The following is a 17,596-nucleotide window of genomic DNA, read 5'->3' as shown; positions in this document are numbered from 1 at the left end:
ACTTATAAATTGGTCTAAGGTAAACTCAATCCGAAGGATGTTCGGAGAACTGAAACCATGGACCAAAAGAACCATTCAACATGAACAACATGTGTACACAAAAGAACAACAGCCCGAAGGGCACAGGGGCGGGTGCTGGGTCTCCCAATAGGAGCTAGAAGAAAAGGAATTTACGGTAAGTAAACAAAATTCCCTTCTTCTTTGTCGCTCCATTGGGAGACCCAGACAATTGGGACGTCCAAAAGCAATCCCTGGGTGGGTAACAGAATACCTCGATAAAAAGAGCCGGAAACCGGCCCCCTCTTACAGGTGGGCAATTGCCGCCTGAAGGACTCGCCTACCTAGGCTAGCCTCTGCCGAAGCATAGGCATGCACCTGATAGTGTTTTGTGAAGGTGTGCAGACTCGACCAGGTAGCCGCCTGACACACCTGCTGAGCCGTAGCCTGGTGCCGCAAAGCCCAGGACGCACCTACAGCCCTGGTAGAATGGGCTTTAAGCCCTGAAGGAATCTGAAGCCCCGATGAACGTTAGGCTTCAAGAATCGGTTCCTTGATCCACCTAGCCAAGGTTGACTTGGAAGCCTGAGACCCCTTACGCTGGCCAGCGACAAGGACAAAGAGCGCATCCGAACGGCGCAGGGGCGCCGTGCGAGAAATGTAGATTCTGAGTGCTCTCACGAGGTCTAACAAGTGCAAATCCTTTTCACATTGGTGAACTGGATGAGGGCAAAAGGAAGGCAAGGAGATATCCTGATTGAGATGAAAAGGGGATACCACCTTGGGAAGAAATTCCGGGACCGGACGCAGGACCACCTTATCCTGGTGAAAGACCTGGAAGGGGGCTTTGCATGACAGCGCTGCTAGCTCAGACACTCTCCTAAGTGAAGTGATTGCCACTAGGAAGGCCACTTTCTGTGAAAGGCGAGATAGAGAGATCTCCCGCATCGGCTCGAAAGGTGGCTTCTGGAGAGTCGTCAGCACCTTGTTAAGGTCCCAGGGTTCTAGCGGACGCTTGTAAGGTGGGACTATGTGGCAAACTCCCTGCAGGAACGTGCGGACCTGCGAGAGTCTGGCTAGACGCTTTTGAAAAAACACTGAAAGCGCCGACACTTGACCCTTGAGAGAGCCGAGGGACAAACCCTTGTCCATTCCTGATTGAAGAAAGGAAAGAAAAGTGGGCAATGCAAACGGCCAGGGAGCAAAACCCCTATCCGAGCACCAGGCTAAGAAGATCTTCCAAGTCCTGTGGTAGATCTTGGCGGACGTTGATTTCCTGGCCTGTCTCATAGTGGCAATGACCTCTTGAGATAACCCTGAGGACACTAGGAGCCAAGACTCAATGGCCACACAGTCAGGTTGAGGGCCGCAGAATTCAGATGGAAAAATGGCCCTTGAGACAGCAAGTCTGGTCGGTCTGGGAGTGCCCACGGTTGCCCCACCGTGAGGTGCCACAGATCCGGGTACCACGACCTCCTCGGCCAGTCTGGAGCGACGAGGATGGCGCGCCTGCAGTCGGACCTGATCTTGCGTAACACTCTGGGCAGTATTGCCAGAGGGGGAAATACATAGGGTAGTCGAAACTGCGACCAGTCCTGAACTAACGCATCTGCCGCCAGTGCCCTGTGATCCTGAGACCGTGCCATGAATGCCGGGACCTTGTTGTTGTGCCGAGACGCCATTAGATCGACGTCCGGCGTTCCCCAGCGGCAACAGATCTCTTGAAACACGTCCGGGTGAAGAGACCATTCCCCTGCGTCCATGCCCTGGCGACTGAGAAAGTCTGCTTCCCAGTTTTCTACGCCCGGGATGTGAACTGCGGAGATGGTGGAGGCTGTGGCCTCCGCCCACAGCAGAATCCGCCGAACTTCTTGGAATGCTTGACGACTGCGTGTGCCGCCTTGGTGGTTGATGTATGCGACCGCCGTGGCGTTGTCTGATTGTATTCGGATCTACCTGCCCTCCAGCCACCGCTGGAACGCCTGTAGGTCTAGATACACTGCCCTTATCTCCAGAACATTGATCTGCAGGGCGGACTCCGTCGGAGTCCAGGTTCCCTGAGCCCTGTGGTGGAGGAAGACCGCTCCCCACCCTGACAGGCTCGCGTTCGTCGTGACCCCAGCCCAGGATGGGGGCAGGAAGGATTTTCCCTTCGACAAAGAAGTGGGAAGAAGCCACCACTGAAGAGAGGTTTTGGCTGCTCTTGACAGGGAAACGTTCCTGTCTAGTGACGTCGACCTCTTGTCCCATTTGCGGAGAATGTCCCACTGAAGTGGACGCAAATGAAACTGCGCAAAGGGAACTGCTTCCATTGCTGCCACCATCTTCCCTAGGAAGTGCATGAGGCGTCTCAAAGAGTGTGACTGACCCCGAAGAAGAGATTGGACCCCTGTCTGTAGTGAACGCTGTTTGTCCAGCGGAAGCTTCACAATCGCTGAGAGAGTATGAAACTCCATCCCGAGGTAAGTCAGGGATTGGGTCGGTGTCAATTGTGACTTTGGGAAATTGATGATCCACCCGAACCTCTGGAGAGTCTCCAGGGCAATGGTCAGGCTGTGCTGGCATGCCACCCGGGAGGGTGCCTTGACTAGGAGATCGTCTAAGTAAGGGATCACCGAGTGGCCCTGAGAGTGTAGGACCGCCACTACTGTTGCCATGATCTTTGTGAAGACCTTCTCCACCGCAGACTGTGCTGAAAAAATGGCTGACGGCGTTCTCAGAGGAGGAGGGAGGCGTGGGCGTAGTCACAAAAGTGCGGGAATCTGGTGCCCCAGCGTGAGTAGTGAGGGGGGCGGAGGACAGCTCAGTGTGCTCCAGCCCTCACTGTCGGCGTCATACCGACCGTCCCGCCCTTTTCCCTGACTGGCAGGCCTGGGGGCGGGAGAAAACTATACTAGGCCGCAAAAGCCGGGGACTAAAGTTAAAACCGCGGCCGGCCGGCAGTGCACGGTCGGCGCGGTAGTCCCGGATCCATAACCACGCCGCAGTCGCTGCAGCGTCTGGGCCCAAGGTGCTTTATGCGCCGTCCCAAGGGGGACACAGAGTACCTGTGGATGCAGGGCCATGTCCCTGACGATACTCCGTCTCCTGTCCGGCAGATTCCCCCAGGGGCTGCGGAGGGAGACCGGTCCCAGTGTCTGGATGACCGGATAGGATCCCACTTCCCCAGAGCCCCTAAGGGATGGGGAAGGAAAGCGGCATGTGGCTCCAGCCTGTGTACCCGCAATGGGTACCTCAACCTTAACAACACCGCCGACCTGAGTGGGGTGAGAAGGGAGCATGCCGGGGGCCCCTTTATAGGGGCCCTCTTTTCTTCCATCCGAAAAAGTCAGCAGCTGCTGCTGACTAAAAACGTGGAGCTTGCGTGAATGTGTGCCTCCTTCAACACAAAGCAAAAAACTGAGGGGCCCGTGATGCACGGGAGGGTGTATAGCAGAGGGGAGGGGTTACACTTTTTAAAGTGTAATTACTTTGTGTGGCCTCCAGAGGCAGAAGCTATACACCAATTGTCTGGGTCTCCCAATGGAGCGACAAAGAAATAAAAAAATAATGGTTGCATTAAAAAAAAAATACATCACATCTATCCAGAGGCCGTGTCTGGTACTACGGTTCAGTCTCATTAGCCGAGCTGTAATAGCAGACAGAACCTTTGGACAGCGGTGGTGGCATTTGCTGCCATGTTTTTATAGTTTTGGACAAACCCTTTAATTGAATGGTCCTCTATAATGTGCTGACCTGCTGACCGTCACCACCACTCCCAGGAGTGTAATCGCGCTCAACACGTGCTCCACCGCCAGCACGTCTTCATCGTAGACGGTGAGCGCTATCAGCACGGCCAGGACGGAGCCGGCCAGGAATCCTATGTGTTTGGCGGCCACAGCCAGGAGCGGGGAGAGGAAGCAGTTCATGTATTTGCAGGCCGGCTTGTAAGCTCGGCTCAGCCTGGCCTGCAGCTGATGATCCAGCTCATTGAAATGGCGCAGATAGCAGCGTCCGTACAGGGACCAGCATCGGGCTCCAAGGCTCCCCGGCTCTCTGCGCAGGACCTCTGTATAGCTGAAGAAGGCGTAGAGAATCTGCCAGACAAGGACAAGTGGGCAGAGCACCAGGTTGGCGAGTCCTATCCAGAGAATGCGCTGAGAAAGCTTCTCCGCCAGCTCCAGGCGCGCTCCCGCTCGCTTGTACTCGGGCTTTAAACTCCACTCATTCTGGAAGAGGCAGCCAGGACCCCAGAAGAAAATGAGCTGGAAGTTATACTTGAGTCCGCGAGTGTAGAATACTGTATTGCCCAGCAGGGGGAGCCGGTGCTGAAGGGGCAGGAGGTTCTTATTCACCATGGCCACCATGTAGTTCTTGAAGCGCAGGATTCGATGGGACACGTCCAGTTCTGACAACTCCTTCTTGTGGATGCAAATCTGATGCTCCTTCTGGATCTGGACGATTCTGCTCTGGATTTCTTCCCAGGTGTAATAAGGGAGATCTGCCTGCAACAAGTAGAAGTAAAAAAAGGATTGCCAGATTCAAGCAGGTGGTTCAAAAAATGAAGTAGACAGGATTGGAGGGTCTTCCCACCCCGGCGATGTGAGAAGGGGTTTGGCTATGACTTAGTAGCCAAGCACCAGCGCCAGGGAGGCAATAAATCCAGGAACTGTACAACCACAATCCTTAACTGTTGGAAGAAGTCGTATTGTGGTTTATTACGGGCTTAAGACACAAAACTCCCGATACCCACCATAGCGATCCGCAGAGCCTGAATGTAGAAGTTGAAGATGTCCCAGTAGCAGCAGACGTTGTAAATAAACTTAATGAGTCTGTGGATCCAGAAGACGCCGGCGATGACCAGAAGAACCACGAGGAACCAGTTTGCCTCAATGCTGGAAAACAGGAACATACACATGCATCTCAATAAACCAGAAAATCATCAAAAAGTGAATTCATTTCAGTAATTCAATACAAGGGAAAAACACATTCTATAGAGTCATTGCACACAGAGGGATCTATTCCTATATATTATATAGAGTCATTGCACACAGAGGGATCTATTCCTATATATTATATAGAGTCATTACACACAGAGGGATCTATTCCTATATATTATATAGTTATTACACACAGAGGGATCTATTCCTATTAGATAGAGTCATTGCACACAGAGGGATCTATTCCTATATATTCTATAGAGTCATTGCACACAGAGGGATATATTCCTATATATATTATATAGTCATTGCACACAGAGGGATCTATTCCTATATATATTCTATAGAGTCATTACACACAGAGGGATCTATTTCCAGTGTTTATTTTTGTTAATGTTGATGATAATGGCTTACAGCCAATGAAAACCCATAAGTCGTTATCCTTTATATAATAAAAACCATGAAATAGATCCCTCTGTGTAGAAGGACTCTATATAATATATAGGAATAGATCCCTGTGTGTAATGACTCTATATAATATATAGGAATAGATCACTGTGTGTAATCACTATACAATATACGCATTTCCCTTTTTGTATAGCGTTACTGAAATAAATGAACTTTTTGATGATATTATAGATCATCAAAAAGTCAATATGTTCTATGTGATCAGATCTGTGATGTGCGGGGCCTCCTCCACATTGGGAATTTTAAGAATATAAACATTAGACTTCAGAAATCTGATAGAAAAAGTTCTGAAACCTTTTACCAAACCTTGTGGTCGGTGGAGGCAATGTGATACTGACCGGTGCCTGCAGACTCCGGGAAGCAGGAAGGCGTCCGGCACCGTCACCTTGTTGTTTTCGCTCTGACTGTGATTCACCATCTTGTTTGCAAAAAGGACGTCATAATCCACACAACTCACCAGGAAGGTGGTGAAACTGACGACGAAGATGAACTGTCTGCAATTAAATTGGGAATGGGGGTTATAGTAGGCCAGAAAGCAAAGGGCAATAAAATTCCAAAAACGGAACCCCCCCCCCCCAACAAAAAAAAACAAAAAACCCATATTAGTAAAGAATTGCCGGAAGAGGGGACGAAACATTAAAAATGTTCCCTAATAACCCCGCACCACCATTCAGGCCGCACCTGCACGTTACTTCATTCCACAGCTGTCTAAAGTCTACTTTTTGGAAGGTTTCAGGACATTTTACAAATCCTCTGGACGCCCCGGGCGAGTACGGATGACAGATACTCACAATAACTCGAAGATCTCCCCCATCAGCATGCAGTTGAAGCCATTCTTCTGGTGCAGGTTGTAAACCTGAAGGGTCAGTGATAAGGAGCACACCCATACACAGGAATAGGAGGATAGTCAGTTTACTTAACAGGAGGAAAAGAATAAAGGGCGCAGACACATTGTAACATATTGCAGCTGTGTGACAGCAGGACTATTCTAGGATTCATTTTTGGGCCTTTGAATAAGTGTCGGCCCGTCTTCTGTCACCGAAACATAAAGGCAGCGCGAGACCTTCCCTGACTCCGGGCTGATCGGGCTGATAGCGCTGATACATTGTATCAGCCCGGAGTCAGGGAAGGTCTCGCGCTGCCTTTATGTTTCGGTGACAGAAGACGGGCCGACACTTATTCAAAGGCCCAAAAATGAATCCTAGAATAGTCCTGCTGTCACACAGCTGCAATATGTTACAATGTATCAGCGCTAACAAGCTGGAGCCGGAGAGGATTTCAGCCTCCGAATATCTGTATATTGGAGCAATCAGAGGTCGGGGAGAGGGAAATGAAGCAGAGTGTATAAATAACGCCGCATTGTGACCGCTGCACAGAAAGGATACTCGGGAGAAGAAGAGGTCGAGGTTCTCAATGTGATTCCACGGAGCTGAAGACAGAAGAAGACACGTTATATAGTATAACATAGGTATTACTAAGTCTACTGTGGCCAAAACTAATAAGGCAAAGACCCCCTCGTTTTCAGATACTACACATCAATTGGGAGCAGATATTGTCAACAGATATAATGAAAACTATAATGACTTGTGTTACGATAACGCTTCCCAAAATATATATCACCAGAGCAAACTCTACAGGCACGGATTTGATTTCAGCCCTGAAAGTAGCAGAATAGCGAGTGCAGCTCTGGAGTATAATACAGGAGGTAACTCAGGATCAGTAATGTAATGTATGTACACTGCACCAGCAGAATAGTGAGTGCAGCTCTGGAGTATAATACAGAATGTAACTCAGGATCAGTAATGTAATTATGTAAACAGTGACTGCACCAGCAGAATAGTGAGTACAGCTCTGGAGTATAATACAGGAGGTAACTCAGGATCAGTAATGTAATGTATGTACACAGTGACTGCACCAGCAGAATAGTGAGTGCAGCTCTGGAGTATAATACAGGAGGTAACTCAGGATCAGTAATGTAATGTATGTACACAGTGACTGCACCAGCAGAATAGTGAGTGCAGCTCTGGAGTATAATACAGGAGGGAACTCAGGATCAGTACAGGATAATATAATTATTTACAGAGTGACTACACCAGCAGAATAGTGAGTGCAGCTCTGGAATATAATACAGGATGTAAATATACATGATTTAGTTAAAAATAATTTATAGAATGGCATTCTTCCATGTGACATTGGTCTGTGGTTCCATGCAGGGAAGTATCTGCCAAGAATTGAGCACCTCTAATAGCCCTGATACCACATCCTATCATTGGTTAGCTGAAGACTTCCCTTTATATCAGTTCGGCCTTTTCTTGTGTGATATAATTCAGGACGTTTGGAAAGACGTCTTCAGTCCATTTGCTCAATTTATAAAAAGATTACATAAGCCAATAAAGACATGCAACGTAAGGTGAAATAGGTCCGTATTGCACAATGACAATGAGGAAACAAAGTCCTTGCAGGTGAAGGTCGCCACATTTCAGCACTGACGAGAACTCGTTATAAGCAGACTATGACACTGGAGTACTCACATTTACTTCCCTCTGGGACATGCACCAGGAGGTCGTCCTCCCCCAGAGGAGAGTCCGTGTACGAGGCCTCCAGCCTCTGGTAGGGAGTGTCAAGGACGGCCATGTCCCCACAGCCTCACATCAAGATCCCAGCCTTCAAAATAGAGGACGCACTGGATGTAGAAGAACAAGAGGAAAAATATTTAGATCATATGTATCAGTGATTACTGGGTGACATCGATTCAGCAGCAATAATATCAATCATTAAAATGGATATAATCAATGCCAAGTCAATTTACAATGAAAAAAGGGCGACTGCTGATCCTGGAACAAACTGGCAGCAGCACAAGGAAAGATGTGTGTACAGCACTATAACCAGACATCAGAGCTCAGGTGCAATCAGTTTTCTACAAAGATCAAACATGGAAACTTACACAGACGCCAGGTCCAAAATGCACAAAATGGTCACATATTCCAGTGTCATTTCCCGGGATACACAAATGGGACAAATCTACACAGTATTTCAGATTTACTGCCCCACACGGAAGAATCTGTGAAATAAAATAACGAAAAAGAAGAGAGTAAATAAAACTACTATAACACTGCCCCCTATGTAAAAGAATATACCTGCTATAATACTGCCCCTATGTACAAGACTATACCTACTATAATACTGCCCCCTATGTACAAGAATATAACTACTATAATACTGCCCCCTATATACAAGAATATAACTACTATAATACTGCTCCTATGTACAAGAATATAACTACTATAATACTGCTCCTATGTACAAGAATATAACTACTATAATACTGCCCCCTATGTACAAGAATATAACTACTATAATACTGCCCCTATGTACAAGAATATAACTACTATAATACTGCCCCCTATGTACAAGGATATAACTACTATAATACTGCCCCTATGTACAAGACTATACCTACTATAATACTGCCCCCTATGTACAAGAATATAACTACTATAATACTGCCCCTATGTACAAGAATATAACTACTATAATACTGCCCCCTATATACAAGAATATAACTACTATAATACTGCTCCTATGTACAAGAATATAACTACTATAATACTGCTCCTATGTACAAGAATATAACTACTATAATACTGCCCCTATGTACAAGAATGTAACTACTATAATACTGCTCCTATGTACAAGAATATAACTACTATAATACTCCCCCCTATGTACAAGAATATAACTACTATAATACTGCCCCTATGTACAAGAATATAACTACTATAATACTGCCCCTATATACAAGAATATAAGTACTATAATACTGCTCCTATGTACAAGAATATAACTACTATAATACTCCCCCTATGTACAAGAATATAACTACTATAATACTGCCCCTATGTACAAGAATATAACTACTATAATACTGCCCCTATATACAAGAATATAACTACTATAATACTGCCCCTATATACAAGAATATAACTACTATAATACTGCCCTCTTTGTACAAGAGTTTTAATAGGTTTGAGTATATTTAGAGATTCGTATTTTATTAAATGTAAGCTGTATTATTTTGTGTTCTGATGACCGGCTTACAATCACATTGCTGTCTTGTTACAATCGCTCCTCCTCTTACATTTTGTATGTCAGCCCATTCCTCGCTCGGATGGATGGATACTCGCAGATATAGCGGTACTCACCGTGTGGCCCCCGGGTGTTCCTGTGTCTTTATCTGGGTGATCTCTTCGCTTTCATGGCTGAAGACTTCAGAGCTGCAGAGAAAATGAAACTAATACATAAGGGGCCTGAGTCACACCGCTGCACCCAGCTTATGTCAAACATTTCCAATCTAGCTTTAAAGGGCCAGAGTCCTTTATTTAGTTTATAGCAGTGCAGGAGCGTTATAGGAGGGGGGCGGGGGTCAGTGACTCCTGAGGATGGACATTTATTTGTGCATTTTTCTACACTAAATTAAATTTTAACAAAGAAGGAAGGAAACAGGACACGGCAGAAGAGTCTGGATGTGATCACACATTCTCCCATTCACTGACAGCAAGCAGCGGGATTGACAATGGGGAGGAAGTGACAAAGTATCAGAAAGTTGTAAAAGTTATAAAATATATTATATCGGATTATGAAGCCGCGTTATATCTTATTATATGTCTCACCGCACCTATATAGCTATGTACATTATTACTGCATTTCCCAGCACAGGATCATCACGATGGGACCTCTCGGACTCATGGTTTTACTCTCTTTCTCCCATCATGACAGACAGAATCCACCATGAAGAAGATGCAAGTGTATGGAGCAGGCTCGGGAGCTGAGAATACAGGAAGAGCAGGCTCGGGAGCTGAGAATACAGGAAGAGCCGGCTCAGGAGCTGAGAATACAGGAAGAGCAGGCTCAGGAGCTGAGAATACAGAAAGAGCCGGCTCGGGAGCTGAGAATACAGGAAGAGCCGGCTCGGGAGCTGAGAATACAGGAAGAGCCGGCTCGGGAGCTGAGAATACAGGAAGAGCCGGCTCGGGAGCTGAGAATACAGGAAGAGCCGGCTCGGGAGCTGAGAATACAGGAAGAGCCGGCTCGGGAGCTGAGAATACAGGAAGAGCCGGCTCGGGAGCTGAGAATACGGGAAGAGCCGGCTCGGGAGCTGAGAATACGGGAAGAGCCGGCTCGGGAGCTGAGAATACGGGAAGAGCCGGCTCGGGAGCTGAGAATACGGGAAGAGCCGGCTCGGGAGCTGAGAATACAGGAAGAGCAGGCTCAGGAGCTGAGAATACAGGAAGAGCAGGCTCGGGAGCTGAGAATACAGGAAGAGCAGGCTCGGGAGCTGAGAATACAGGAAGAGCCGGCTCAGGAGCTGAGAATACAGGAAGAGCAGGCTCGGGAGCTGAGAATACAGAAAGAGCCGGCTCGGGAGCTGAGAATACAGGAAGAGCCGGCTCGGGAGCTGAGAATACAGGAAGAGCCGGCTCGGGAGCTGAGAATACAGGAAGAGCCGGCTCGGGAGCTGAGAATACAGGAAGAGCCGGCTCGGGAGCTGAGAATACAGGAAGAGCCGGCTCGGGAGCTGAGAATACAGGAAGAGCAGGCTCGGTAGCTGAGAATACGGGAAGAGCAGGCTCGGGAGCTGAGAATACGGGAAGAGCCGGCTCGGGAGCTGAGAATACGGGAAGAGCCGGCTCGGGAGCTGAGAATACGGGAAGAGCCGGCTCGGGAGCTGAGAATACGGGAAGAGCCGGCTCGGGAGCTGAGAATACGGGAAGAGCCGGCTCGGGAGCTGAGAATACAGGAAGAGCAGGCTCAGGAGCTGAGAATACAGGAAGAGCAGGCTCAGGAGCTGAGAATACAGGAAGAGCAGGCTCGGGAGCTGAGAATACAGGAAGAGCAGGCTCGGGAGCTGAGAATACAGGAAGAGCAGGCTCGGGAGCTGAGAATACAGGAAGAGCAGGCTCGGGAGCTGAGAATACAGGAAGAGCAGGCTCGGGAGCTGAGAATACAGGAAGAGCAGGCTCGGGAGCTGAGAATACAGAAAGAGCAGGCTCGGGAGCTGAGAATACAGAAAGAGCAGGCTCGGGAGCTGAGAATACAGAAAGAGCAGGCTCGGGAGCTGAGAATACAGGAAGAGCAGGCTCGGGAGCTGAGAATACAGGAAGAGCAGGCTCGGGAGCTGAGAATACAGGAAGAGCAGGCTCGGGAGCTGAGAATACAGGAAGAGCAGGCTCGGGAGCTGAGAATACAGGAAGAGCAGGCTCGGGAGCTGAGAATACAGGAAGAGCAGGCTCGGGAGCTGAGAATACAGGAAGAGCAGGCTCGGGAGCTGAGAATACAGGAAGAGCAGGCTCGGGAGCTGAGAATACAGGAAGAGCAGGCTCGGGAGCTGAGAATACAGGAAGAGCAGGCTCGGGAGCTGAGAATACAGGAAGAGCAGGCTCGGGAGCTGAGAATACGGGAAGAGCAGGCTCGGGAGCTGAGAATACGGGAAGAGCAGGCTCGGGAGCTGAGAATACGGGAAGAGCAGGCTCGGGAGCTGAGAATACGGGAAGAGCAGGCTCGGGAGCTGAGAATACGGGAAGAGCAGGCTCGGGAGCTGAGAATACGGGAAGAGCAGGCTCGGGAGCTGAGAATACGGGAAGAGCAGCCTCGGGAGCTGAGAATACGGGAAGAGCAGCCTCGGGAGCTGAGAATACAAGAAGAGCAGGCTCGGGAGCTGAGAATACAGAAAGAGCAGGCTCGGGAGCTGAGAATACGGGAAGAGCAGGCTCAGGAGCTGAGAATACAGGAAGAGCAGGCTCGGGAGCTGAGAATACAGAAAGAGCCGGCTCGGGAGCTGAGAATACAGGAAGAGCCGGCTCGGGAGCTGAGAATACAGGAAGAGCAGGCTCGGGAGCTGAGAATACAGGAAGAGCCGGCTCGGGAGCTGAGAATACAAAAAGAGCAGGCTCGGGAGCTGAGAATACAGGAAGAGCAGGCTCGGGAGCTGAGAATACAGGAAGAGCAGGCTCGGGAGCTGAGAACACAGGAAGAGCAGGCTCGGGAGCTGAGAACACAGGAAGAGCAGGCTCGGGAGCTGAGAACACAGGAAGAGCAGGCTCGGGAGCTGAGAACACAGGAAGAGCCGGCTCGGGAGCTGAGAATACAGGAAGAGCAGGCTCAGGAGCTGAGAATACAGGAAGAGCAGGCTCAGGAGCTGAGAATACAGGAAGAGCAGGCTCAGGAGCTGAGAATACAGGAAGAGCAGGCTCGGGAGCTGAGAATACAGAAAGAGCCGGCTCGGGAGCTGAGAATACAGGAAGAGCCGGCTCAGGAGCTGAGAATACAGGAAGAGCCGGCTCGGGAGCTGAGAATACAGGAAGAGCCGGCTCGGGAGCTGAGAATACAAAAAGAGCAGGCTCGGGAGCTGAGAATACAGGAAGAGCAGGCTCGGGAGCTGAGAATACAGGAAGAGCAGGCTCGGGAGCTGAGAACACAGGAAGAGCAGGCTCGGGAGCTGAGAACACAGGAAGAGCAGGCTCGGGAGCTGAGAATACAGGAAGAGCCGGCTCGGGAGCTGAGAATACAAAAAGAGCAGGCTCGGGAGCTGAGAATACAGGAAGAGCAGGCTCGGGAGCTGAGAATACAGGAAGAGCAGGCTCGGGAGCTGAGAATACAGGAAGAGCAGGCTCGGGAGCTGAGAATACAGGAAGAGCAGGCTCGGGAGCTGAGAACACAGGAAGAGCAGGCTCGGGAGCTGAGAACACAGGAAGAGCAGGCTCGGGAGCTGAGAACACAGGAAGAGCAGGCTCGGGAGCTGAGAACACAGGAAGAGCCGGCTCGGGAGCTGAGAATACAGGAAGAGCAGGCTCGGGAGCTGAGAATACAGGAAGAGCAGGCTCGGGAGCTGAGAATACAGGAAGAGCAGGCTCGGGAGCTGAGAATACAGGAAGCCCCCAACACTAACAGCAGGGACTGGCGTGGGCCCCGATCATTGTGATTTCACAACTTAAATGGTAAACCTTCAGAGTTTTTTTTTTTTTTTTAATGTTGGAGATCAGCGGGGGTCTGGGGTCCTGAGACTTCACACAGCTCGCCTGTGCTTTCAATCAGGCCTTGCTCCATGAGAATATAACTTGGACAAGTGCTAGCCGAATGTTTTATCTGTTATCTGATAGCCGTCGCTCCAGTGTTATACTATCGGGCAATGCCGATCAGCGCTTTTTTTTTTTTCATGCTTATTCGGCATGAGAAAAAAAATAAATAAATAAAATTGCATCATTCTGTGGACAAGTGCGCGCTCATTCCAGTCTATGAATGTGTGGAATTCATCAGATTGTACTCGGAGGTTATCTGAGTGCAGTCTGAATTCCACAGACATCCAGAATGAAGAAATTTTGCTCTCCTGACAGTGTGATCCAAATCTCACATGTGAAAGAATCAAAACCCAGTGCGGGCTCCCCTGGGCCGGAGCCGCTGCGGACCCCTGAGCAGAGGACTTTTGGGCAATCCAGGGTGAGGGGCTCTGAGGGGCCCGGGCGCCGCAGTGCAGGGCTCTGAGGGGCTCGGGCGCCGCAGTGCAGGGCTCTGAGGGGCTCGGGCGCCGCAGTGCAGGGCTCTGAGGGGCCCGGGCGCCGCAGTGCAGGGCTCTGAGGGGCCCGGGCGCCGCAGTGCAGGGCTCTGAGGGGCCCGGGCGCCGCAGTGCAGGGCTCTGAGGGGCCCGGGCGCCGCAGTGCAGGGCTCTGAGAGGCCCGGGCGCCGCAGTGCAGGGCTCTGAGAGGCCCGGGCGCCGCAGTGCAGGGCTCTGAGAGGCCCGGGCGCCGCAGTGCAGGGCTCTGAGGGGCCCGGGCGCCGCAGTGCAGGGCTCTGAGGGGCCCGGGCGCCGCAGTGCAGGGCTCTGAGGGGCCCGGGCGCCGCAGTGCAGGGCTCTGAGAGGCCCGGGCGCCGCAGTGCAGGGCTCTGAGAGGCCCGGGCGCCGCAGTGCAGGGCTCTGAGGGGCCCGGGCGCCGCAGTGCAGGGCTCTGAGGGGCTCGGGCGCCGCAGTGAGAGAATGTGAGGGGTCTCGGGTGCTGTGGTTCAGCGTCTGTACACCCATGCTCTCGGGAGTGAGTAGACTGTTATGATAGACGAGGCCCCAGTCACCATCAGCATGATACCCCAATGCCCCTCTGCCACAGACGTAGCTTCATAGACGTCTGTATATAATACAATATATCACATTATACACTGCAAGGATCAAATGATCACAGGCTGAAGTCCTCATGCAAAAAAAAACAAAAAAAACAAAACCAACCCCATGAAACATTGATTATGGCCACATCCATAAGTGTCCACTCTGTGAAAACATAGCACACAGGAAAAGAGAACGCCAGATTTGCTGTTTTTCCGATCATCGCACCACATAATCACCTTATGTGCTCCAAAACGGTATCAGTAAAAAACACACGTCCGCACCCTGCGCCATTGCCAGAAAGATAAAAAAGTGAAGGAAATTAAAAAAAAAAAAAAGGGAGAAGTGTTCAAAAATAGACAAACCCCCCCTGTTCAAATCCAGTGCTGCTGTAACCATACCGACCTGGAGAGACGGATTTACTGCACAATGAAGATTGGGGGAAATAAAACTGCGACATTATATTTTTTAATTCAACATTTCACCCCATTGAGAATCTTGTTTTGTCATTGTTTTGCAACATATACGGTAAAAAGAAGAGATGTCCAAAACAACCAACTCGTGACCGCCCACCCGCTGTGCGAAAGGGAAAATAAAAATGATGGCGCAAGAAAAAAGGGGGGACGGGATTAAAATGGGGAAAAAAAAGGGGGGGGGGATGTAAGTGACTCGCCCCAGGGCTATGGGGTACTCAGTCCCGGGCCGTATATGTACGGGGAAGCTGTGTCACGGGTGTGCAATGGCCGATGCCCGGTTCCGTGACTCTGGGGGTCGCTTGAAAAGGGCTTATTTACAGGGGGATTAGAGAGTTTGTCACGACGCCACTTGCGGGTTGCGGCTAGATAGATGGAGCCGCCGCTGCACGGTCTATTACCACTGGGGCTGGTAGTGATGGCAGCCTGGATGTTGGGCCCTCCACAAGTAGGGCCGAGCCCCAGGGGGTGGCCTGGAAAGAAGGGAGACCACTCGATGGGGATGCGGTGCAACTGGTGTTTCCGCACAGCGGTGGTAATGCTGGATCACTGAGGACGGCTGGTTTCGACCCCTGGTCCCTTTAGTCCCAGTGCTGGTGTGGTGACCTGGTGGCTTCTTTCCCCTGCACCTCTCAGTAGTTTTGTGGAACCCCGTGGCTTGGAGCGTCTGGGGGTGCCCTCCTATTAGTCGTTCAGCCTCTGGTCTGTATGGCGGCAGTGTAAACCCTGTAGGGTCGGAGTTCTGTTCCGGTCCCTGGCTCTCTCGTTACTGCTGGTGCCCCCGGATTATTGGGTCAGTGAGGTCCTGGATGGTCCCCTCACTGTGCAGGTATATGTCAGGTAGCCTGAAGTGTTCACCTGACCTAGGGCCCTGTGCCCCGTCGGTGCTCTGGTTCCAGGGGTACCTTGTCGTACCCTCCCTGGCAACCACTCTCCTTCACCAGCTAGGTCACTGCTCTTACAACGGTCACTACAGACTGTCCCGCCATCTCTCTCCTCCCCCCGGTTGTCGTCTAGTGGACCGGATCGGCTCCACCGCTGGGTGGCCATCCATTGGGACCCAAACTAGTCACCCATGATTGGGAGAGACTGGGGATGTTTGTGTGTTTTGGTGTTACCGGCACTGGTCTTCCAGGTCCCTGGGGGTAGGCCTGCATCTTTGACGGGATGCAGTACCTTGTAGTGCCCTGATGGGTTCAGGGGCGCTACAGAAGCGCCAAAATCAAAATAAGGAAGGGGTTGCGGCCCGGCAGACACTAAATAACGCAAAAGTTATGAGCGCGTACGGTTACGTGAGGTAGAAATGGCGAATATCCGGGAGACCGGTGGTGAAGGGGCCATTTATGGTACAATAAAGGCAATATAGGTAAATACAGATGTATAAGGGGGTGATAATAAGACTATGACATCACAGGGGGTATTATACGGACATATCTGACCAGACAGGGGCCCTCGTATCGCTCCCACCTGCTGCACCAGGCTCCTCACTCGCCACAGACGACCCCAGACTGAGTCCTGCGACCGCTCCTATAACACAGGCAGAATGGCCTGGCCTGTCACTCAGATCAGCTAACAGGATCACCAGCCAATCAAAGGGGAATATGCAAGCAAGGCACCAATGAGAAAGGAGAACACTCAGTTCACTAACCAATAGCTACGCAGATTGGGCGTGTCTGAGGTTTGTTTTGGGTCAGCGTGAGTGAAGCGCTTGCGCTGTAGCGGAAGTGACGTCAGATGAGGAAGTGAAGAAGTGACAGCTGCCGGGAGAGCAGCATGGAGGGGTGAGCGGCGGGCCATGGTGTTAGTCTTTGTTCATTGTAGCGGACTACAATTCCCAGAATTCCCTCCTTAGGTGGGGAGTGCTGAGGGATGCTGGGAATTGTAGTTCACTAAAGCTAATGGGGCTTGATAAGACTGTCAGCCTGACTATAGAGCCACGTGTCCTAATGTAAGGGATTCCTGTAAATCTGTGTAATTGTACACTACCCACAGAGAGGGATATGTGGCTTTCAGGTGAAATGTGTGGAGCAAGTTCCTCTCCAGTGATAATTTATGATGAAAGTTGGGCATTAAGTAGAAGCAGCAATGGGGGTTCCTTAACTCAGATATTTATTGAACAAGAGCCAATAACAGTGGGGGTACACCCCTCCCCCCCCTCCACCCCCCAAAATGTCAGTGTCTCAATTACTCGTCATAAGGTCTTGAGCTGACACTGACGCCTCCTGCTGGTCACCAGTGGAGTTATTGTCTGCAGAGGCCGGCGTCCCGTTCTTCTTGAAGGGTGGCCCTCAGGTCATTGAGGTTCTGGGGTACAGAGCTATGGCCTCTACATGGTGACTCTGCTGATCCCATAGGTTTTCTGTGGGGTTCAGGTCTGGAGAAATTGCAGCCGCTCCATTTGACGTCCCCTAGTCTCTAGTAGCCGTTCCTTAATGATGTGATCTCCATGAGCTGGAGCATTGTCCTCCATAAAGATGACGTTAGGCCGGTGTGGTTCATGCAGGGGCACGATGACTGGAGTAATGTTATTCCAGTAGTCGGGGCTGTCACTGTATCAGTCACACAGGGTGGGGCTGTTCTGTATTGACAAG

The 17,596-nt window shown here is 50.5% G+C and overlaps 2 protein-coding genes across 2 annotated transcripts in view; one reads left to right on the top strand and one right to left on the bottom strand.

The window, feature by feature from the left end:
• ATG9A (autophagy related 9A) overlaps positions 1–16,555 on the bottom strand; it is a 45,421-nt gene extending 28,866 nt beyond the window's left edge. Inside the window, exons 1-9 of the mRNA XM_075317117.1 lie at positions 16,473–16,555; positions 9,587–9,658; positions 8,329–8,445; positions 7,916–8,067; positions 6,770–6,813; positions 6,176–6,240; positions 5,723–5,878; positions 4,730–4,871; positions 3,733–4,481 (exon numbers count right to left, since the gene is read on the bottom strand). Of these exons, the coding sequence (XP_075173232.1) occupies positions 3,733–4,481; positions 4,730–4,871; positions 5,723–5,878; positions 6,176–6,240; positions 6,770–6,813; positions 7,916–8,018 (1,259 nt within the window). The 5' untranslated portion in view covers positions 8,019–8,067; positions 8,329–8,445; positions 9,587–9,658; positions 16,473–16,555. The remainder of the gene's footprint in view (positions 1–3,732; positions 4,482–4,729; positions 4,872–5,722; positions 5,879–6,175; positions 6,241–6,769; positions 6,814–7,915; positions 8,068–8,328; positions 8,446–9,586; positions 9,659–16,472) is intronic.
• A 179-nt stretch (positions 16,556–16,734) lies between these two features.
• ANKZF1 (ankyrin repeat and zinc finger peptidyl tRNA hydrolase 1) overlaps positions 16,735–17,596 on the top strand; it is a 28,409-nt gene continuing 27,547 nt past the window's right edge. Inside the window, exon 1 of the mRNA XM_075317116.1 lies at positions 16,735–16,786. Coding sequence (XP_075173231.1) covers positions 16,779–16,786 — 8 coding nt within the window. The 5' untranslated portion in view covers positions 16,735–16,778. The remainder of the gene's footprint in view (positions 16,787–17,596) is intronic.

The sequence above is a fragment of the Anomaloglossus baeobatrachus genome, chromosome 7, assembly GCF_048569485.1.
Source record: "Anomaloglossus baeobatrachus isolate aAnoBae1 chromosome 7, aAnoBae1.hap1, whole genome shotgun sequence".
In the NCBI taxonomy this organism is placed as follows: Eukaryota; Metazoa; Chordata; class Amphibia; order Anura; family Aromobatidae; genus Anomaloglossus; species Anomaloglossus baeobatrachus.
Note: the sequence above shows the minus strand (reverse complement) of the source record. Positions and strands in the feature narration are given on the sequence as shown.